Source organism: Pituophis catenifer, unplaced genomic scaffold (genome assembly GCF_029215685.1).
Source record: "Pituophis catenifer annectens isolate HBS135680 unplaced genomic scaffold, rPitCat1.0.hap2 SCAF_2, whole genome shotgun sequence".
NCBI lineage: Eukaryota > Metazoa > Chordata > Lepidosauria > Squamata > Colubridae > Pituophis > Pituophis catenifer.
In genome coordinates this window covers 56,675,874-56,698,945 of record NW_027256882.1, presented here as the reverse complement: position 1 = coordinate 56,698,945, position 23,072 = coordinate 56,675,874, and the positions used below count along the sequence as shown (strand labels likewise).

General features: G+C 38.2%; 1 protein-coding gene across 2 annotated transcripts; it reads left to right on the top strand.

Moving 5' to 3' along the window:
* The first annotated feature begins 904 nt into the window (after positions 1–904).
* EIF4E3 (eukaryotic translation initiation factor 4E family member 3) lies at positions 905–21,774 on the top strand. Of its 2 annotated transcripts, none has more exons than XM_070933556.1 (7): positions 905–1,113; positions 12,031–12,103; positions 12,773–12,867; positions 15,277–15,337; positions 16,391–16,457; positions 19,867–20,022; positions 20,119–21,774. In XM_070933556.1, the coding sequence occupies exons 1-7, from the start codon at positions 935–937 to the stop codon at positions 20,163–20,165; spliced, it is 678 nt and encodes a 225-aa protein (XP_070789657.1). In that variant the 5' UTR covers positions 905–934; the 3' UTR covers positions 20,166–21,774. The 2 variants fall into 2 exon arrangements, with proteins under 2 accessions (XP_070789657.1, XP_070789658.1); XM_070933557.1 differs by lacking the exon at positions 905–1,113 and adding an exon at positions 1,522–1,612.
* The last annotated feature ends 1,298 nt before the right edge of the window (positions 21,775–23,072 follow it).

The following is a 23,072-nucleotide window of genomic DNA, read 5'->3' as shown; positions in this document are numbered from 1 at the left end:
ACAGTAAAACTTTTCACAGAAAACCTTACATAAGTACAATAATTACATTTCGATACATTCTCACTGAACTGAAACAAATACTAAGCTACCTTTTTTTTTTTTTACTTAAAGATAAATCCAATGTTTGCCTTCCCAATCTAGCGACTGCTAGTTGTATTCCAATTGCAACTCCAAAACACTCGCCTCCATTTGGGGACTCGCCACTGCAACACCATTTGGAAGGTCGTCTTGAAGAGGGGCCTTCCTTAGTCGAAATTACTAGGGCCACCAGGTATTTTTTTTTTTAATTTGATTTATATGCCGCCCTTCTCCGGAGACTCAGGGCGGCTTACAGTGCGTTAAGCAATAGCCTTCATACTTTTGTATATTTTATACAAAGTCAGCTTACTGCCCCCACAAACTGGGTCCTCAATTTACCTACCTTAGAAAGGATGGAAGGCTGAGTCAACCTTGAGCCTGGCAAGATTCGAACTTACTTTAATTGCAGACAGCTGCTGTTAAATTATCTGCCTTGTCTGTAGAGCTATCCAAAAACACCTTTAGGATAGGTAAGGGTTGCACGAGAATTTGCTAAGGTGAAATTCCGTTCGCCCAAAACACCTTTGGGACAACCTTGACCTGGCTGACTGAGAATCTCCACAGACAACCCTTTCCTATCCACCGTCACTCCCCCTTCCTCCCAAACCCCCCCCCCAAATCTCTTCTTGCTTGGGTTGCATTTCAGAGCGCCCGCACTGCAAGACCCCCAGCTTGCCAAGCGCCTTACACAGCCTGACGCATCTGCGCAGGGCTGCCGGCGGGCTGATCCAAGCACCGGCACTTTGGGTAAACCAGAGAGGGCCCCCTGGTGCCCGCCGGCCGGCGATGCAGCGAGGCGGGCTTTCGCCGAGCGAGGCGGCGCTGACTCAGCCAGGGCCGAAGGAAGCGCAGGGCAATGGCGCTCAGCCCCCCCGAGCGGCAGCCGGGCCCCCCTGAACCCCCGTGCCCGGCGCCCCAGCAGCAGGAAGACGAGGCGGACGCCGAGGCCACCCTCGACCCTCAACAGCTGCGCGGTTTGGAGGCCGAGGCCGGCGGGATCCCGCTCCACTCGCCTTGGACCTTTTGGCTCGACAAGTGAGTGCGGGCGGGGAAACCGGATGGGGAAGCGGGCGAGAAAGAGGGAGAGCGCAGCCTGCGCCCGGCTGCGCCCGGCTGGGCGGTGGGGCGTGAAGGCGTCGTTCCTGGGCTCTCCGCGCCGCCGCCGCCACCCCTAGCCCGCCGGAGTCGCCGAGCGGCTGGCGGGGAGAGAGTTGGCCTTTGTTGGCTTTCTCCTCGGCCCTTCCCCCTCCGCTGCGCCGGCAGGTCTCCGCTTTTCAAGGGCGGAGGAGCGCGAATTGCCCAAGCCCGGGAAACCGGAGTCTCTTGCTTCCCCTGCCCGCCCCCCACCCCCCCCACTTTAGCTCAGCATCTCGGCCGCCCACGCGTGGCTCCATCTCTGGGACCTCAGCCGGGTTCGCTTGGGAGCCGTGTCTGCCTACCTGCAAAAATGCCCTCGGGCTACAAGTCTACTGACGTTCTCCTTGCTATTTCTGGCAACGTCGGAAGCCGCGGTCGTGATGATGGGAGAATAAAAGTAATAAGTGGGGCTCTTAAGCAAAACGCGGGGGTGGGTTGGGGGGTGGTGGAGTGGGGAGGGAGATGTGCGGTGGTCACTCTTTTCCCCTCCCCCCCGCAGACTTTTAAAGTGGGCAGAAATTCAACAAGTGCACCTCCCTCGGATGCCCACAAGAGTTTTGGAAAGCACATAGAAATGGCAACAAGGCTGGCTGACTTTGTGCCTCGCTCTAAATTGTCAAAAAAAAAAAAGTGCGGTTTGTTTGTGTACAGTTCGGAGAAAGTGTGAAGCTACCCACTGTCTAATAATTCATCTTTTACTGCTTAGCTTTAAGGTATGGATTGGGTTACCTTTTCTCCCCCCTCCCCCAACAATAACAGTTAGAAGGGACCTTGGAGATTTTCTAGTCCAACCCCAGGCTCAGGCAGGAAGCCCTGTACTATGTCACACACATGGTTGTCCAGTCTCTTCTTTGAAACTCTGATTCAAACAAGCCCCTGGCTAAGAGGCTTGATTCTAGTGAACAAAATGAGAGAAAAGGGTTGACTTTTGATATTTAGGCAATTTCACTGAACTTTTGAGTGCCTGCTTCTGAATTCTGAATATTAAACATCACACTGATGCTATTTTAGAGATTTAATTCATCTTTTCTAGAGGGTTTTTTTTTAATTGGTTGCACTTTTCAGACAGATTCATGACCTACTAACCTTATCCTAAATAGCTGATGTTCTGGACTGCAAATTCTATCATCCTTACCAATTTTTAGGTATTATTATTATTATTATTATTATTATTATTATTATTATTGGTTAATCTTTAGTGAGATTCACAGCCTTTGAGGCTGGTTAATAGCTCAGCAGCTCAAGTCCTAACCAAGGACCTAGGAACTGTTAAGGTATCGTCGGAGGATGTATTATTATTATTATTATTATTATTATTATTATTATTATTATTATTGATAAATTTTGTTTTAATTTTGGATTGTGAGCCACCCAGAGTTTGGCATAAGATGGGTGGCTATTTACATATTTAAATAAATAAAATAAATAAAAGTTTACTGATGGCAGTTGTAACCCAGTGTATTTTGGAGAGTTTCATAGTAGTAAAAACTGCCTTAAAGTAGGGATTCCCCGGCTGGAAAAAAAGTATTTTAGAGTGCTTTGATGTGAAAATTTTGTCGGTATCTCACTTACCCAAATAATGAAGATAATTTAAGGGGAATGTTAAATGGTTTGGCCTGGTTTAGTTGACAACATATGGAAGAACTCCAGGGTATTTGTAATAGTTTTTTTAAAAAATATAAAAGTTGAATCATAATTATTTTTAAAGAGAAGCCTACACCCTAAGGAGCCTTATGCTGTTCCTCCTCTGCCACTCCTAATTCATTATAGTATTATCTTTTTTTAAAAAAAAAATAAAAGACTAATAGGCAAGGTTTCCAGATAAAATTTGTTGCTTGCATAGGTCTAAGCTGTTTTGAAGGAATTTAAATTTTGAATCTTATTCCTCCCTGTTTAAGCATTATATTGCTATGCTTTAGCCTATAAACCTGGTCACTTTAGTTCAAGATGAACTTTTTATAAATACTTTGTATCTTGATCTCTTTCTGCATTCTTTCTCATTCATATTTTAAAATTGGGCTGCATGAGAATTTATAGTCCCTATATCCATGTTATTAAACAAAGAAAAAATACACCCCTTGTGCCCCCTCTCCATTTTGCTGCAAACATAATCATTTCTAAAAATAACAAAGTATTTTTCTGGCACATTTATAAATCATGTTGACCTTTCCCAGATCAAAACTCCCTCCATCAAAAATAATGTCAGTTATTCCAAAATTAGGCAGATATGCTTGTTTGCACTAAATCAAATGATGATTGTGGGTTTTTTTCTTTCTAATTCCTTGATATCCCAACACTTGTTTCATTCCCTGTCCAGTCAGATTATGTAAAAGGTAGTTAAGTTTCTTTACAAGAACTGGAGTTGTAACTTGAGAAAGAAAGGAGTCCTTAAGGAATAAACAGCTTCCTCTGAGGCAAAGCACTCTGGCCTAAAATGTTTAGGATCAATTGTATTTTATTAGCACTCTTGCGTGCTGAAGAGCCTGTCAAAAGAAAAGGACAAAACCGGATGATTTGTTTCCTATTTGAAATTTAAAAAGGAGTTCAATCTGACTTCAACATAGGGCAGTGATGGCTAACCTTTTCGGGACCGAGTGCCCAAAGTGTGCACATGCACCTGAACCCCAAAATGCAATGCACATGTGCCCCCGTGCATGCACCCCGTGCAGTGCATGTGGCCACCTGCATGCTCCCTGCCCCCCTGTGCATGTGCATGTCACCCGCATGTACCCCCCGCATGCCCCCCAGGCATGCATGGCACAGACCCGAAGACCAGCTGGCTGGTGGGAGGCACGCTTGCATGCGCAGCGGAGCTGAACTGGCTCGTGCCATCAGAGAAGGTGTTGTGTGCTACCTCTGGCACGCATGCCATAGGCTCACCATCCCAGGCAAAGGGTCATATAAGTCCAGAGTGCTGATTTATGATGCTTATTTTCTCATAGATATTGATTTGTTGCTCAGTGAAAGTCTCTGTGTATTTTAAAGTATCACAAACAGTTAAAAGTACTTGGAATGTAAGTGTACAGGGAAGTGTGAAATGAGGGGATAGCATTCTGTACTCCCAGTTTTCCTTCCTTTTTTTAGTTAGATTCCGGCTTCTTCATTATGCAGTTAAGCACAGACTATTATAATCTCATTCTGGAGAATGTCTCTTCACGCGGTCACTAAGAGGCCACACTGATTTGATGGCACGTAATCAAAATCATTATGATGATGCCTAGATTGGCGCTTATTCCAGACTGATGTTTTTTTGCAGTCTTTGAATTGCACAGTCTTAGGTCAGATTTTCTTTGTCATGAATGTGTGCTTGCTTACTGAAAAATAAAGGAATACAATAAATACCCTGCTCAGAATGCCATTTTGGAATCAAAACCAGTGAGATGGGGATAACGGATGCTAACATAAAAAATGATACAGGTAGTCCTCGTTTAATAATCACAATTGGGATTAGCAATTCTGTCTCTAAGCAGAATGGTCTTTAAATGAAACAATCCATGACCATACCCAACTTACGATGTCAACTCCACAGCGATTATTAAGTGAATCACCTAGGGTTGTTAAGCATGGTGTTACTACAGGTAGTTCTTGACTTACTGTAGGTAGGCCTTTAATTACGACCACAATTGAGCCCAAAATTTCCATTGCTAAGAAAAGCACTTGTCCATTTTTACAGACTTTTTGCCATGGTGGTTAAGTGTACCATTACTGTTGTTAAATGTTAAGTTCCCCCATTGAGTTTGCTTGTCAGAAGCTCCTAGGAAGATTTCAAATGACAATCCCAGGACCCCGGGACTCTACAACCATTGTAAATGTGCTCTAGTTGGCATTTGCCTGAATCATGATTGATTGACCATAGGGATGCTGAAGCTGTGGTAACCTTAGCAACTGGCCCTAAACCTTCTTTTTCAGCACTGCCCTAAGGTTGAACAGTTGTTAAACAGGGAAGTAGTTAAACCTGTAGTAAAAAAAAAAAAAAAAAAGTAAAATATCAAAGAAATAGAAAAGTGTGAATAGTTTAAAAGACCCTGTTAAAATGATGAGTGTGGTTTTTCTGCATGAGAGGCAGAATGAAAGCAAATAAGCCACTGCAGAAAACTCTACTGTACATTTATTTTCCAAATGTTCTACATTTTCCATGTAGAACAACATGCAAATAGACATCAGTTTCCAAAGTTAAAGTATAATCCCCGTCTCGGACTATAATTCTGTAGTAGAGAGATAGTTGAGTTAATACTTTCTAAAATTGGAGTACATGTACATTTCCTGAGAATAACCATAGTAGCTAGAAGACTATTAACAATACTGCTTGTACTAGATAACCCCTTATGTATTGTTTTATATGAATTATAAAACAATATGAATTATTGTTTGTATCTTATATGAATTTAGATTTGCAAATATATAGAGAATTGATTGAATATACTCTTACAAATAATATCAGAGAAGATAGTTATAATAATATTGAAATTAAGAACAGAATATTCTAAAATAATCTCCGCATTCAGATAGTCCTTGGGTGGAAATTGGAACCGGAATTTCCATCACTAAGTGATGTAGTTGTAAAGTGTGACATCATATGATCATGTTGCTTAGTCATGGTAATCCAGACAGTCCTTGTTGTTGTAATCCCAGGACCATGCAGGTTGTTAAGTGGGAGGAAATTATGGGTCAGTGTGCAGGAGTCATGGAGTAGGGTTGCTATAAACAGGTGCTATTGAGCATGGAGCTGCCATGGGAGATGGAGGGTGCTGCAGAGAGGCGCTAGACAATGTGGGTAGGTGGGATGCCGTGTGGATGTGTGTGCTACAGGACATGATGCTGTGGGTGTGTACATAATAGTGAAGTATTGGCAGGGGGTGAGTGCTACAGAGTACAAAGTCCCTGGGGTTCCTTGGGAGAAACAGTGGGGGGAGTGACCTTCCCTGTTGACTTCCTCATTGATTTTACTGTGAGAAGCCAGCAAGGAAGATTGCCACATCATAATTTCTGTGGTATCATAATATCTGCAATGTCATAATTGTGACTTTGCTCCTGAGCTCCCAGATCATGATCATGAAGTTGTGATGGCCACAGCTTCATGAACCAGTAGTAAATCCCCCTTCCTCAGTGCTGTCGTAATTTTGAACGGTCACTGAACGAGTGTCACAAGTTGAGGACTACCTGTGTATAATTTTTTGATTGCTGTCCTTCAATCTCAAAAGCTGCAAGCAGTAGATTAAAATAGTGAGCCGATTACTTTGGGTTCATTACCAATTAATGCTGTCTACTTAAGCTGGTACATTCAGAGTGTGCCAAGGTCTTCGAAGCAGATGTTAGGAATACTGCAACATTTTTCCTGGCCCATTTATTGAACTAGACAGCTGTTGGATTTCTTCCAAATCTACTGGCTGAAATATCAGCATTCTTGGATCTCCTGTCCTTAACATTTTGCTTCTGTACCAGCCTGAAGTTCTATAAAGCAGACTGTGAGCTTATAAAGTTCTCCTGCTATGTATGTTTACTTCCTCTTATGCTTTTCCCACAACTATGATTTGTTACAGCAATTAATAGGCAACCCAGATGTTATTGTTGCCAAGTTTCATAATTAGTGTATCCTCTTGAGCATTCCAAAACTCAGATCTCTTGGATCTGGAATACTGTATTGGATTACAAAGCTTGTATATACATACACATACATACAATAACCTTGGTTTTACAAGGTTATTCTGCCATTCTTGCATGTACTATAAGTTTCTGTTCATATTTTGCAGTATGCAGTATTGTTCTCCTAAAATGCCTATTTAAACAGGGAGTGGAAAACACAGTCCATAGTTGACAATATTTTTACTAGGACCCTTCCATAATACCACAAATGATGTGCAAACTTTTGAATTTCCCAACATTCTTGTTGAGCTAAATGGTACATAAAGCAGTAGATGGAAAAGAGAAGAAAGAGTCAAGGGCTGTGGAATTTTCCTTGGTCACAATCAAGGAAAAACTATAAATTGGAACTACTTTAATAATACACATTGTGTTCTTTCCCTGTGGATTAGAACTTTTAACTTTTTTTGTATTATGGGAAGATGTTGTGAGCAGCATCTATAATCTGCCTGCATTTTCTAGATTCAAATTGATATTTATTTTAACTTGTTTTTAAAATCATAAATAAACAAAATTACTAATTTTACTAATACCTAATTGTCCTTGTTCTCAACTTGTGATTCAGTGCTTCTATCTTCAGAGTATTTAAAGAGAGTCACATTTATGAAATTGTTATATGACAGTCCTCTACAATGAAAAGTACTAGAGCAGTGGAATGGAAACTACACCCGCCAAAGCCATTAATCCAGCCCGCACAGGACCACGAGGCTACCCCACCCACATCACCCCACCTACCCAGCGGCCCCCACCTGTAGGCCGAGGAGGCCAAAAATGGGATGTGCGGAGGCCCCAGAAGACCAAAAACAGGCCCGTTTTTGGGCGGCAGAGTGGTTCTGGAGGCCTCCCCAGTCTCCAGAGAGAGAGAGAGGGAGGGAGAGAGAGACACACACACACACACACAAACAGAAGTCCCGTCCTCCCCCCACTCCCGGAAGGCAGTCACATCCCTTCACTAACCTCCTTTCCATGCCCAGGAGCATAACAAATTAAACAATGTATTGTTTAATGGATAAACTGACCACGCCCACCCTGTCACATGACCACCTAGCCACACCCACCCAGTCACATGACCACCTAGCCACACCCACCCAGCTGGTCTGGTCCCCCGACAGTCTGAGGGTCTGTGAATTGGCCCCCTGTTTAAAAAGTTTGAGAATCATTGTTTAACCCCTTGCTTTAAAAATGATTTGCTATTGTCTATGATACGGGTGTCAAACTCGATCGTGTCATGTGACGGATAGCGACATATCACAAGATTTTTTGCCTTTGCGGAGCTGGTGTGGGCATGGCATGCATGTGACACATCCAGTCTGTGGGCCGCCAGTTTGACACCCCTGGTCTATGGCATAATGCAAGTGGGAAGTTATTATTTGGGTCCACACAATCATATTTAGTTACAAAAGAGGACATTTCTCTAACTTGAGAGGACTAACAGAAGAGGAAAAGAGGAAATAACTAAATAAACCAAAAATATTTACAATGTTTGGACAGCATCTAAAATCACAATAAAACCAGAATGTATTCCACAACATCAGAAAGGATCAGCCAAGTCCAGGAAGTGGTCAGCATGGCTCTCTAGCAATGTCTAAGAGGCTGTTAAAAAGTACAACACTTTCAGGAGAAATAGGAATCTTCCCCTAAATCGAAACAAAGAGGAGCCCCTACTTTGATTGAAAAATTATAAAATCATAAAAAGGAATATAAATTAATAACTTTATTAAGAAAAAATATTTTTAAAAAGAAAAATAAATAAAATAAATTCAAAAAGAAAACTGATAAGAGGAACAATTGGGCTGTGTGAAAGGGATGTCCAAGGAGGTTATGGAGATTACAGAGAAAATACATTGTGTCTTTCTCTACTTCAGAAAATATAGGACAGATACCTGGAAGTATAGATTAATCCTTGATTTATGACCACAACTGAGCCAAAAATGTCCATTGTTAAACCAGGCAGTTGTTAAGTGAGTTGCACCCCATTTTACAACCTTTTGCCATAATTGTTAAGTGAATTGTTGCTGGAATTGTCTAGTTTAATGAAAAGAAGGACTAGGGGTGACATGATAGCAGTGTTCCAATATCTCAGAGGCTGCCACCAAGAAGACGGAGTCAAGCTATTCTCCAAAAGACCTGAAGGCAAGACAAGAAACAATGGATAGAAACTAATCAAGGAGAGAAGCAACCTAGAACTAAGGAGAAATTTCCTGACAGTTAGAACAATTAATCAGTGGAACAACTTGCCTCCAGAAGTTGTAAATGCTCCAACACTGGAAGTTTTTAAGAAGATATTGGACAACCATTTGTCTGAAATGGTATAGGGCAGTATTGGCGAACCTTTTCGGCAACTAGTTTAAAGGTACCTTGGAGGTCTTCTAGTCCAACCCCCTGATCACGGACCTATGGCGCTTGTGCCGGAAGTGGCACGCAGAGCCATGTCTTCAGGCACACAAGCCATCGCCCGTTGCTCTTCTTGGTCTTCATGTGCACGGGAGTGCTGGAAACTGGAAGAGCAGCAGCCTGGTGTGCATGCGTGGGCCGGGAAGATGATCTTCCGGTTTCTAGCACACACATGCCCACCGGCCACCTGGTCTTCCAGTTTCTGGCGCGCATGCAAGTTTGTGTAAGTTTGGGGAAATTGTTGAAGCTTTAAGGATTGCAACTGTCACACTGACAGCTGGACAGTGGGTTTAATATTGCCTATTCTCTATATGATAAAGTAAACACAAATCTTTCAACATTAAGGTTTGCTTTTTAAAAAAATGGAACTGCAATGATTAAACCTTGTAACAGCAAACAATGAAGAAGAGGTGCATGGAATCCTTGTACTTGTTCAATATGCTTAGCCATTATTTCTTTATCTGTTTTGTATGGTTTGTGCAACTGTTATCAGTCAATAGTTCTAAACTTACATTCAGTTTGTTTTTCTGCTTTAGATTGGATCTCCTTTAATTTAACTATATGTATATTTTTAAAGCTGCAAGGATGACATGTTGTCATTCCCCATTAATATAGAATATGGTGTATGGTAACATTGATCTGTGGCTCCTTTATTCACAGAACAAAATGCATAATAAAACACGATTATCATTGATAGAACAAATAATAAAAATATGACTGCAGATACTCCTAAATCAGATCCAATATTCTGTCACTTTATTGCCCTGGCTTCATGCTTTGCATGTTTCTCCATTTTACTATAATATTTGTCAGTTACATTTTCACCAAAACAAATTGCTAGTGCATATTGGGAACCTACATTGGCATTAGAATTAATGGCTGCTGGTAGATTAATTGTGGAATACAACATAATGTATAATACTTACATTTATGGTTAAACATTCATGCTGTGTTATACTGTGCCAGGTTCTGATGCTTTACAGTTCTGATGCATGTACTGAAGGAGTTCCAGTGAAATTAGGTTTTTGTTGAAGTAAGATTTAAGTGATCATTATTTAACTATAACAGTAAATTCATAGTGGATTGCCATCTAGTGGTAAAAATAGGAGTTGAATAAAAGGATTTGTCAAAACATGAGCGTGATGAATTTAATATCCATTTAATCCCTGCGAAAATGTAGGATATAAAAATACACCACCGTGTTAAAATAAAAGCTGAAACTAAATATTAGAATTAAAATTAAATTATGGAGAAGGTATATAATTACTTTAACAGTGAAATAATTTTTCCCAACTTGTCTTTATTCAATATCTGAATGGGGTTGTATATAGTTATAATGTGGATTTATGCATTCTTACTTACTTAAATGCAATAATTGTATTTTGGGAATTTAATCCAAGTTAGGTGGGTGTACAATTGCAGCCTAAACTGCTTAAGTAGCTTTGAATACTTTGTGATTCAAATAGGCTAACAGAGTGAAAGATTGTGACTTTACACATTTTTATTATATAAAGTATGTGAATTTCCCTGTTTTTTCCACTGTGGGATTTTCTTCATCACTATGGTTGTATGTATCTATGCATTTATTTATAGAAGTTATACCTTGTTTTTCATTATGAAAACAATGAAATTATTGTCTCTGAAAAGCTATGACTATCCTATACAATGGAATACAAACATATAAAATGATAAAGCAATACCATTGTCAAGTAATAATTAGAGCAGATAGCAAAAAGCTAGATATAGAAAAACTTAAAATGTTTGGGTCATCAATCAAAATTTCAATTTAAAGTAGAAATACTTTGCAATATGGACCCATCTAATCTTCACAAGGAATTTGTTACATGCGGTGAATTATCAATAAACCAATCTCCACGTCATAGCGAATCATGGTTTTGCCAGCAAGACATTTCTAGAATGCAAAGAGCATATACGTATGTATGGAAATAGGTAATCCTCCAATAACATGATCCGAAGCCTTGGACCTGGCTTGGTATCTGATTGATGTTCACTCTTCAACATAGAAATATTGTGTGTGATAAAAACCCCTTGAGCAACTTAGTCATGGCATTTTGCAATGGCTGCTTAGAGGTAATCCCCACGTAAAATATGTTTAAATAATTCAGTCCTGAAGTTATTAATGCATTAGTGCATTGTTTGTCAACTTTAAGATGTTGGCTGGGGAATTCTGAGAGTTGAAGTCTACACATCTTAAAGTTGCTGAGGTTGAGAAACACTGCATTAGTGCAATAGCAATTAATTCATGATCAACCCTATCCAAGAAAGACTGCATGTATCACTCCAACTAAATCCAGTAACATGTTTTTAGCTACTGATAATTTTGCAGGTCACACCCAACTACAAACCTTCCTCCTGCATGAGGATACAATAACTACAGTGCGTAAAACTAAACTGAATGTGGGAAACACACACAGAACCTAAACCTTAGTAGGAACAAGCTTTACCTAATTACCCTTTTATGATCTGTTATTGCACACAACATTGGCCATGAACATTCATGTTCTGTATGCAATAGAAAAAAATGCATGTTATTTTGAATGTCACACCGATGACACCACTTTGCTACAAATTTTCCAATGGCTGCATCAGTTATAATATTAACTACCATTGAAGATTTTAAAAAGGATGACATGTTTATAGTATTAGCATTTAGGGAAAACTGCTGTTATGTGTGCAACATTGATTTTATGATCACTATTTTTATTCTCTGATATGCATTGAGTACATTTTGTTATACAATTGTTTTCTTTTACATGTAAGGTCCCTTCCCGGTACCACAGCAGCTGAATGTGCATCAAATTTGAAAAAGATCTACACGGTAGAAACTGTACAGGTAAAAACACGTGTTAAGTGTGAGAATTATATAATGGAATATAAAATTATGATGGTCTCAAATTTTAGGAAGGAAGGCTTCTTAAGCCAAAGGAGACCGTGTGCACAGGTGGTTCCAAGTGGGGCTGACACCGTGACCATTTTACTTGTTGTCACTGCATTAACTGCTAGTGATTGAAGAGAATTTGAAGCAGCAGTGGCTAAGACACTGAGCTTGTCGATCAGAAAGGTCGGTGGTTCGAATCCCTAGCGCTGCGTAACGGAGTGAGCTCCTGTTACTTGTCCCAGATTCTAGGGAGTTCGAAACCCAACCTAGCAGTTCAAAAGCATGCAAAAATGCAAGTAGAAAAATAGGGACCACCTTTGGTAGGAAGGTAACAGTGTTTTGTGCACCTTCAGTCATGCTGGCCACATGACCACAGAGACGTCTTAGGTCAGTGCTGGCTCTTCGGCTTTGAAACACAGATAAGCACCGCCCCCTAGAGTCGGGAATGGCTAGCACATATATGCAAGGGGAACCTTTACCTGTACCTTACTATTCAGTGCAGCTGAATTTTTGTGTGTGTAAAGCAGGTGTTTTATAATTGAGCTATGATCTTTTCCTAAAAAAAATGGTAATTTCATATTGTTTCCTGGTATTTGTAAATTAATAAAATCATTATCCATCTAGATCTTCTGGAGCGTTTATAATAATATTCCTCCTGTGACAAACCTGCCTCTTAGATGTAGTTATCATTTAATGCGTGGAGAAAGACGACCACTGTGGTACGTATTCAAATGATTGATGTGTTTTGGGAATCTGCTGTATTTCTTAGGAAAAAATAAAGCAATATAAAAGACATTGGAAAACAAAGAACAGAAGAATATTAGAGACTATTTTACTATGTCTAATATGGGACACTACATTAAGATGATTCATGTTTGTCTTTCAAAGCTTCATGGATTGTTGTAGTTAAAAGTTCATGTTATGTAATACAGTGTTTGTCTATTGCATATATTTGAACTAAAACACAGTTTGCAAAATTTTGGTAGAACTTTACTAATGAATGCTTGCAACAATGCTGCTGAAAAGCCAAGGTCTACTGAACTGAAGTATTAGTTTATTTACTCAGAGAGACTTTTGAGTTTGCAGTGATAGTCTAGTTGGCCCAATTTTTCATGTAATGGTTTACTGTTCTTCCCTGACGTCCCCGCTGTATCAGCGGGTTTCACTTACAATTGTAGTTTTGTCATCTGCATCCTATCATAAATCAGAGATGAGTAGCTTGTTGGCCCCATTTGCTATAGTGCCCCTCATCTTACCCCCCTCCCCCAATAATTTTAAATTTTGGCAGCAAGGTGGCAAAGAGTAATAGTGACACTGAGTTTTAGGAAAACAAGTAAAATAATAAAATGTTATCCTGCTGTAAACTGTTTTACTTTAAAAACAACCTTCCCCAAATGAAAAAGGGACAAGAATTTCATCATCACTTCTCCAAATAATACCATCATATAATTTCATTTCACCCTGTGGTTGTCCCTCACTATGTAAATTGAAACCTTCATTTTGAAATTTGCTTATATTCTAAAGTGTTTTATATGTGTAAAGTGTTCCCCTGATTGTAAGTAGAAGTATTGGTGGTTATTTCAGATTGTTTAGTTAGGCCATCTAAGATCATGAACAGAATTTCATATTTTGCCTGGAAACTAATCGGCAGCCACTGAAGTGTTTTGGATTTACAACCTCAGTACATCTGAAATATGCCAGATTGGGGAATGTTGGATTCTGACACATACTCACAGTGATGGGCATCTCTTCAAATTCTTCTGCTGATCAATCTTGGCATTCTTTCTTCTTTGACAAGGTCCTGGGAAATAACCTTGAATAGTTCATAAATCTCTTGGGCAACACACAAAAGATAGTAAATATGATAACTACATTAATCAACTGCATTTATTGATGTTCAGTGCCAGTGTGTGACAGAGAAAGTCGTATAATCATAGAATATAAGGGCTGGTTGAAATCTGTATACATCACGTTCCAAACCTTGGGATTATAAAGCACAGTTTTAACTTCTTTGGCACTTATTGTACCAATTGGCACTATACGTTTGCCACTCATCCATTCAGCCTTTTTCTTAATACTGAGAAATACATTTTAAATCTAGAGGTGCTGCAAGCTTTCATATTCTATCGTATTGAGGATTAAATTTATGCAGGGCAATATTTAATCACCACTGAGATGATTCTGCATGCAAATTGTCAGATTAGCAAGTTATATAAGACATATGTAGTGGAGGAAATTATTTTGCTAATTTGGTTTGTTGGTCTTGGGACAAAATAAAGAACTCAACAGGAGTTTTAAACCTAAAGCTTATTGATGATCATTAATTCTACTTGGTCTCTTTCTCTTTTTTTGAAAAGGAAAGTGTTTCTTCTTAATCAGTGCCACAAAACTCAGAAGAAACAGAAAATTTAAATGAAATGACATTCTAAGCTCCCAACTTCTTTGTGTTACTAAATTCTCTTTCTTCATGATGTTTCTATGGAATAAACGTAGCCCTGCATTCATACTGCAGCACTGGTCAAAAGGGCCCAGCAGAGATTATACTACCTGAGACTTCTCAGGAAACAACAACTGAATGAAAAACTGCTGGTGACCTGCTGCACCATAGAGAATATTTTAACTTACTGCATCTGCGTATGGTTTACTAATTGCACAGTGGCAGATAGGACAGCACTCTAGAGGGTTAACATCACTGCCCAGAGGATCATTGGTTGCCCTCTCCCCTCTTTGGAAGAGCTTTATAGCTCCCACTGCCTTAAGAAAGTTCAAAACATTCTTAAAGATCCATCTCATCCTGGGCATCCTTTTTTTGAACTATTACCATCTGGCAGACGGTACAGGATAATAAAAACAAGGACAAATAGGCTGAAAAACAGCTTCTATCCCAGGGCAGTAATTATATTGAATTCTACTGTATAGTGCAATATTAATGCAATATCGGGTTTTCAATTCAATTGTATAGAATGTGAAGGATGTGTGTTTGTGTTTTAGTTTTATAGATATAATGTACACTGAAGATGGCATTTAATTTTGTTATACGAGGTGCAATGACAATAAAGTAAACTAAAAACTAAACTAAACACTATTGTAAAACTGTATAGTGAATCTTGTGTTTTTTCACAAATCAGGGAAGAGGAAAGCAATGCCAAAGGAGGTGTATGGAAAATGAAGGTCCCCAAAGACAGTACGGTATGTTGTTTCCATGTGCATGTCATTTTATGTTGAGGTATATTAATGTAAGGAGACTCCTATCGCATATCCAGTTGTATGAGTTATATAACTTGGAATAATACAGAGCATTATTTAGTATCACATAAGTAAAAAAAAAAACCTGCTGTTCATAAAGCAGGAAATCCCTTCCTTTTCTCTCTTTTTTGCACATCTTCCATATGCTTTGTTTAGGGCAGGGGTTTCCAACCTTGGCAACTTTAAGATTTGTGGACTTCAACTCCCAGAATTCCTCAGCCAGCAAAGCTTTGTTGGTTTAGGGAGAAGATTTTTTCAGCACGCCAACACTCATTGAGAACACTTATTTGCTTGCCTTATCTTAAGGGTTGTAACACTTAAGTTTGCATATCACAGTCAGATTCTTCTAATTTTGGCTTAATTCAGTGCATAAAACTGGAATTATTAAATTAAAAAGTTTTGCTTTTCAGTGATAAAACCCATGCTGCCACTCTGTTTCTGTTTTTTGTGTCTGGCCATTAATAGCCAAGATATCTAGACTTAGATTTTGAACCTCTAGGGCAGAGGAATTCCAAACCCTGTTAGCAGTCACCGGAAGTGTACTATATGGACAGATAAAAGGTGATGTATTAATGGTAAATGTAAGTGTAGTCATCATTTACCATTCGTGGGGTTTATTATAAGTGGACAAATTAATAAAATTCCATGCAGAATGAGCAGAAAAACTGACACAGGAGCAATAATCTAACCAAATCAGTTTCTAGAAGAAAGAATCCTCTTTCTCCGTGCTCTCAGTTAGGAATGTGCAGTGTTTTTATAAAACACGATTAAAAGGACATTACCTGTTACATTACCTGTTCAATTCATCACTTTCCAATCCATAAATATTTTTTCTGCAAACAATTATGAATGCGAAGTTATAACAATATGCATAGCTAAAATAATATGGTGGTTATTGCAAAAAAATATCTTGCAGGTCAAACTGGATATGTCATTGTTACTGTGGCAGAATCAGCATCTTAATTTCCTTTTTTTTTTTTTTTTTTTTTTTGCTAGTCTGCAGTTTGGAAAGAGTTACTGTTAGCTACAATTGGAGAACAGTTTACAGACCATTGTGCGACAAGTAAGAATATGCTTTTATTATTTGATGTTTGCTTTAACTTGTGAGCATCTCATGCCTAAGTTTGATGACCATTTTAATTTAGCTGGCCAACATTTGCTAGGACTTTCACATTCACAGTGGATTGATTTTTGGCTTGAGTCAGCTGGTACTAAAAGGTACCTGTACTGATTTTTTTCAAACTTTATCTAAGGGTGAAGCCAAGAGAAACAGTAGTTTCATTCAGTTATATGTGTATATGTTTGACATGCCTGATAGCAGTTTTGTAAGGATTAGCTTACAAAATCTGCCTGGTTTTTATGGGTGCAAAGTGGAAACAAGGCTATCACCACACCTACACAAAAGGAAGAGAAAAAAATAGGATTTTAGAAAAGATAATGCTACGCTTTATCTGCTAGCACTGTTGCCAAGCAGAATGGAAAGGTTGACTTTCATCCTGGTGTGTAGCTTACTGACTAGAAAGAGAGCAGTTCCTCTTGACGAGGTCAAAATAAAGAAAGAGAAATTTAGGTCATAGAGTCAAATACATAATCAGTGAAGGAATCTAAATTAAAAAATATCCCCAACAGATGGGACTGTCTCATCTCTGCTTGAACATAGGCAGTGAATGGAACCCACCTTCTTGACTGGGTCATTGATTCCACTGTCAAACTGGGAAAACCTTCACTTGTGTGACATCCTTTCAGCTATTTATCTATCGTTTTACTCTGTTTTTATACCATCGTATATTATTCCCTCAGGGTTCTCTTGACAAAACATACCGTGTTTTTTTCAGTTTAAATGTATGGAGCTTTGTTTTTACCCACAATCATTCTCACTGAAATCAACTTTCTCTGTTTTCATCTGTTTCAATTTCTCTGAATCCTTCTTAAAGTGCAATGCCCAAAGCGGACAGAGTATTGAGATGGGGTTTGTCCAACACAGAATATTCACAGAACAATTATTTGATTTGTAAATGATACAATATAACATTACATTTGCCCTTTTGCAACCACAGTATACCACTGATTCATATTCTGTTTGCAATCAAACAGAATATTCTGTTTGCAGTTAGCTCGCACTTAGAACCCTTTTTGCAAAATAGCATCAAGTCTGTATCTTGTTTATTTTGTTTCCAGCATTTGATTTTTGTTTCCTAAAGTGAAAAGATTTGCATGTATCTTCATTAAAATCTGTCCTGTTATTTTCTGTAAGCTATCAAGATCTTTTTTGAATTTTTTTCCTTCTAATATATTCCCTACCCCATATATTCATCTGCAAATTTGATAAATGTTCGCTATACCTCTTTATAAAAATTGTTAATAAAAATACAGAGTATAGGACACATATCTGAAGTAGCCACTCAGTTATTTCCCTCCACTGTAATAAGGAGCTTTTTATTAGCATTTTCTATATTTTTGAGACAGTTACATATCTATTTAATTGTCATACCTTGTCATCCATCCCATACTAAATTTAAAAGGTAAATCAGTGAGACCTCATCAGATTACTTTACTAAAATCAATATATGTTCCTTCTCCATCATTCCATATTCTGTGGAATAAGGATAATGCTTGTTCTTGACAAATCTGTGTTGACGTCTTGTAATTGTCATACTTTTTTGCAAGATGTTTACAGATTAATGTCTTTATAATCTGTAGTAGAATCTTCCCTGGTACTGATTTATATTCACTGGATATTATTTTTTTCCCTTTTTGAAAATAAGGACAACATCCTGTTGTCACCTGCACTATGTTAGTTCATATGATTTCTTCAAAAAGATTTGGCCAGATAGTTTAGAACAGAAAAAATAAAATAGAATAAAGCTGGAAGGGACCTTGGAGGTCTTCTAGTCCAGCTCCCTGCTCAAGCAGGAGAACTTATACTATTTCAGGTAAGTATCTGATTAGTTTCTTTTTAAAAACCTCTAGTGATAGAGTGCCCACGATTTCTAAAGGCAAGCTATTCCACTGGTTAATTGTCTTCACTGTTAGGAAGTTTCTCCTTAATTCCAAGTTGCTTCTCTCTTTGGTTAGTTTCCAACCACTGTTTGTCCTGCCCTCCGGTGCTTTGGAAAATAATTTGACCCCCTCTTTTTTGTGGCAGCCCCTCAAATACTGCTATCATGTCGCCTCTAATTCTTCTTTTCTTTAGACTAGCCAAACCCAAATCCTGCAGATATTCTTCATATGTTTTAGTCTCCAGGCCTTTGATCATCTTAGTTGCTCTTCTCTGAAATTTTTCCAAGCTCTCAACATATTTTTTTAATAGTATGGTGACCAAAATTGGTTGCAGTATTCCAGGTGTGGTCTTACTAAGGCTTTATAAAGTGGTACTAGTACTTCACGTGATCTTGATTCTAGGACTGTTTGTTCCTTCAATTCCACAAGATGCAATTAAGTTTGAGTTTTAGCTTTGCTGATACTATTTCTACACTTGCAGGATATATGTACGTACTTTTTCTTTATGACCTGCCTCTCTTTCCACATTATATATATTTGTGCAGCTACATTACCTTCTATTGCCATCCATTTTCTTCTTGTCATTAGCATTTTACTTTAGTATCTTTTTAGGAACTCCCATTTGTCTTCAGCGCCTTTTCTTATTAACTTCTCCTGCCATGGATTCATCCTTCCTTGGAATCCAAAATACACAGCTGACTATTTGGATTTTACTTTTCCTTAAAATCAAGACCTTGAGTGCTATAGTTACTTTTCTCCTAATGTTCATGGCTGCTTTCTGTTCCTTGACTAAGTCTTCCCTTCTAGTTAGTGTTACATCTAGTACCGTGTTTCCCCAAAAATAAGACCCTGTCTTATATTTTTTTGAACCCTGAAAGAAACGCTTGGCCTTATTTTTGGGGAGGTCTTATTATTTTGGGGCACGTGGAGCAAGACAGGGATCCTCTTGCTGTCTTACCTGATTTCCAACTCTGTTTTCTAACCTTAACCCGAGGAAATGGCCGGGACCGGCTGCGTATGCAGTTAAATATTTTCAGGGAGGGCTTATTTTCGGGAAAACACGGTATAACTGATTCTCTTACACAATACTGCACCCTCTGAAGCTCATTATAGAAATAATGAGGTAGAATTTTTAGCATTGCATGTCAAACAACATAAACATGTCTTTTCATTGTGATTGTTACACTTTATTTAATAAGCTCATTTCGTGTCTCTGTTTGTAGGGTAAGAGTTCTGTATTAAGTTGAAAATATTTCTATCAACTGACTCCCAACAACTCTGGTCAAAAGCATTGAAAATAGTACCAAAGTAAATAAAAATAAAGAAATCAAAGTTGGCAAAGATAACAAAACAGGATAGGAATGAAAAAGAACAGATATCCACAGCCCTAAGGAGGCTTCAATCATCCTTGCCAAAGGCCTGGGCAAAGTCTTTAAAAAAGCCATATAATACTGTTTTTCCCCCCTCAACAGATGATGAAGTAATTGGTGTTAGTGTCAGTGTTCGTGACCGGGAAGATGTTGTTCAAGTCTGGAATGTAAATGCATCATTAGCAACCGAAGCTTCAGTTTTAGAAAAGATCCATGAACTTCTGCCCCAGACATCTTTTAAAGCAGTTTTTTATAAACGTAAGTGGTCTCTGCACGCGATGTAAGTCGAGCGCAATGTTTACAAACTGTATCAACAAAATCTGTTTAAGACTCACAAGCTATCTTGCCTTTCAGCCCATAAAGAACATCATGCTTTTGAAGGTAGACGTGGGAGACATTAACAAGGACAGAATTTGGAAGATTTTTCTAAAATCACCGCAACAGAAAGATGGACAACATTTACAAAAGCACCACAACACTTAGTGTATTTTTTTTTAGATCTTCGTATTCCTCTCGAGCCGCTGGTACTGAAAAGCAAGAACTGCTGCCTCAGTAGCTGATACTATTTTGATTTCTCAGCTCAATAAATCAGTTTCTTTTAGTCATCCTTTCTTTTTAAGGTAGAAGATACAGCAATTCTCAGTATCTGCTTGAACGGCAAATGTGCACAAGCATGATATGCTGCTTTTATTTTTATTTTTTTTCTAGAGCTGTATCTAGATAAATCATAGCTTAGGGAACCACGTTTTCTGAATTTGTTTTTAGACATTCCTATCATGTTCACATCTAGTTGTAGATTTCTCCCCACCCCCACCTCCCCAAAATGTGCACTGTTCTAATCCGCAATGACAAATTGAATCATGCCAATTGTACCCATTAAACAAATGGAGCTTTCACTGCACCTCTCCTATCCGGCTTGCTTCTTAGCATCCCTCAGCCTTTGCACTTGATAATGCTCATGCTGTAAAGATATGTTAATAATCACTGAACAAAGCCTATAAACTGAGAATACAGTTCTACTTTGACAAAGCCTGGGAGAAAAAAGCCCTTCTTAAAGATTGACTTGGTTCACACCCATTAATCACCCCCCCCTCTCCATTCTTGAAATTCTAAGCTAGGCAACGCTTAGATAGAAGCACTGTTTGTGATTATGTATCTACTGTGATTTCTATGATAGTAGCAGCAGTTGAGTTGCTACAGTTGTGCTGTTAGTGCAGAGACTACAGTCAAGTGTGAAGCAGTCAATTGTTAGTTGATGTCTGTTTTATGGCTATTTCAAAAATCTTAACGTAGAAGAATAAGTTTTCATCAGGAAACCCTACAACTTTTATTTCTTACGTTGTTTGATTTTTTTTTCCTTATCTCATTATATTTTATGTATCTCTGAAAAACAGATAATGTTTTCTACTATGTTCTCACTTAAAATACAAAACTTCACATGTCTATTCTTCACACTTATAATAATATACCTCCCCCCAACCATCATTATGATAACAACAGATACTTTTTTTTATCCTTTAAGGTCAATATCAATTGAATAGTACCTTTATGGTTAACATAATTAGTACAATTTTTGTAGTTACAAGTTATAACGCCTTAAGTACACTTTTCAGCATAGAGAGAAGTCAGTTATATTTTAAAGCATGAATGTGAAGTTTTCAAATTAGTTTGTGTGATTTCCTCCCCATACTAATTTATTGGAGGTTGCAATACATTTTTATTTTTTATTACAAAACCAAAGATTTATTTAGTTCCTCAGCAGAGGACGCCGATGTGCTAGAGGGAACATTCATTCCCGTCTAAGCAGAATTACTGGATTAGTATTAGTATTTTGAAAATTGTTCTGACTGCACTGATATCAACTCACATTTAATCGTATAAGAAGGTGGCTGTTGGAATTCAGTACATTTATGAATCAAGTTTTTTCTTTTTAATTTTGTACTAGTTCATCTGTATTTATGAATTAAACTTGTGCATTTACCAAACCTTATTAAAAGTTTTATAAATTCATGTGTATAGTCAATTATTACATTTCATTATATCTTCACTTTTTAGAAATGTAAGGTTTCTCAGACCTCAACATACATAGATACGTACATATTCATGATTCAAGAATTTAGTGCTGTATAGTATATCTACATCTACTAATAAAAGTTGGAGCTGAAGAAGGTATAAATAGAATGGCAAAAAACATTAGTGGTAATTTGTCCCATTGAGAAAACTGTTGATAGATTAATTGAAATATGATTCATTTACAACATTCAAAAGATGTTTTTAGGCATACCACTCAACTTCTCCTTCATGTTATTTAGTCTCTGTGATAATACAGGAAAATGTAGAATGGTCGCTTCCTCATCATGTGGCAGAGCAATCCAGTAGTTATTTTGCCGACTGTCAAGGTAAAGGAACCTTAAGAAACTTGATCATATATGACTCACATATTTGATGTCCATCTTTCTTTCCTGCTGAGTCATGGAATTGGGAGAAGGATGATTCAAGCATGTGTTTTAAGACAATGTTGAAGATCGTTCCATATTTTGACTAATTCTAAACTTTCTCTTCGTGAAAAGTTTCAGCAGTGATAGCACCTTCATGTTAGTTGTGTAAACAATTTTTATGCAAAATCATATCAGCCAATCTTCCTAACAGTAAAACGATCATTAAGTTATTGAATCAGGTAGACTTGAAGGAAGCTTTTTTAGTGGCTTCTAATACCATCAGTCAAAGTATCTTCTTGGGTTACTTAACTGAATAAAAAATGAAATTCCTTCTAGAGAATCATATTTGCAACAGCTTAAGCCACAGGACTATTTTGCCCTTTGGCGTCTCGTAAACTTGGCCCTAATATACAGCTGGGCCTCGATTTACAATTGTTCATTTAGTGACCGTTCAAAGTTACAACGGCACTGAAAAAAGTGATTTATGACCATTTTTCCCACGACCATGGTCATGTGATCAAAATTCAGATGCTTAGCAATTGCCTCATATTTATAATAGTTGCAATGTCCTTGGTCATGTCATCAGCTTTTGCAACCTTCTGACAAGCAAGGCCCGATTCACTTAACCCCCTTGTTACTAACCTAACTACAATAATTCACTTAACAACTGTTTCAATAAAGGTCGTAAAATGGGGTAAAACTCACTTAACAAGTGTTTCACTTAGCTACATAAATGTTGGGCTCAATTGTGATTGTAATTCAAGGACTACCTGTATTTTCTATAAGAAGAAGAATAGGCATTTCTACTGTCATTCCTCCTAGCTTGATTCTGACAATATTTAGGCTGGACTCTTACCTGAGCTGCCCTTA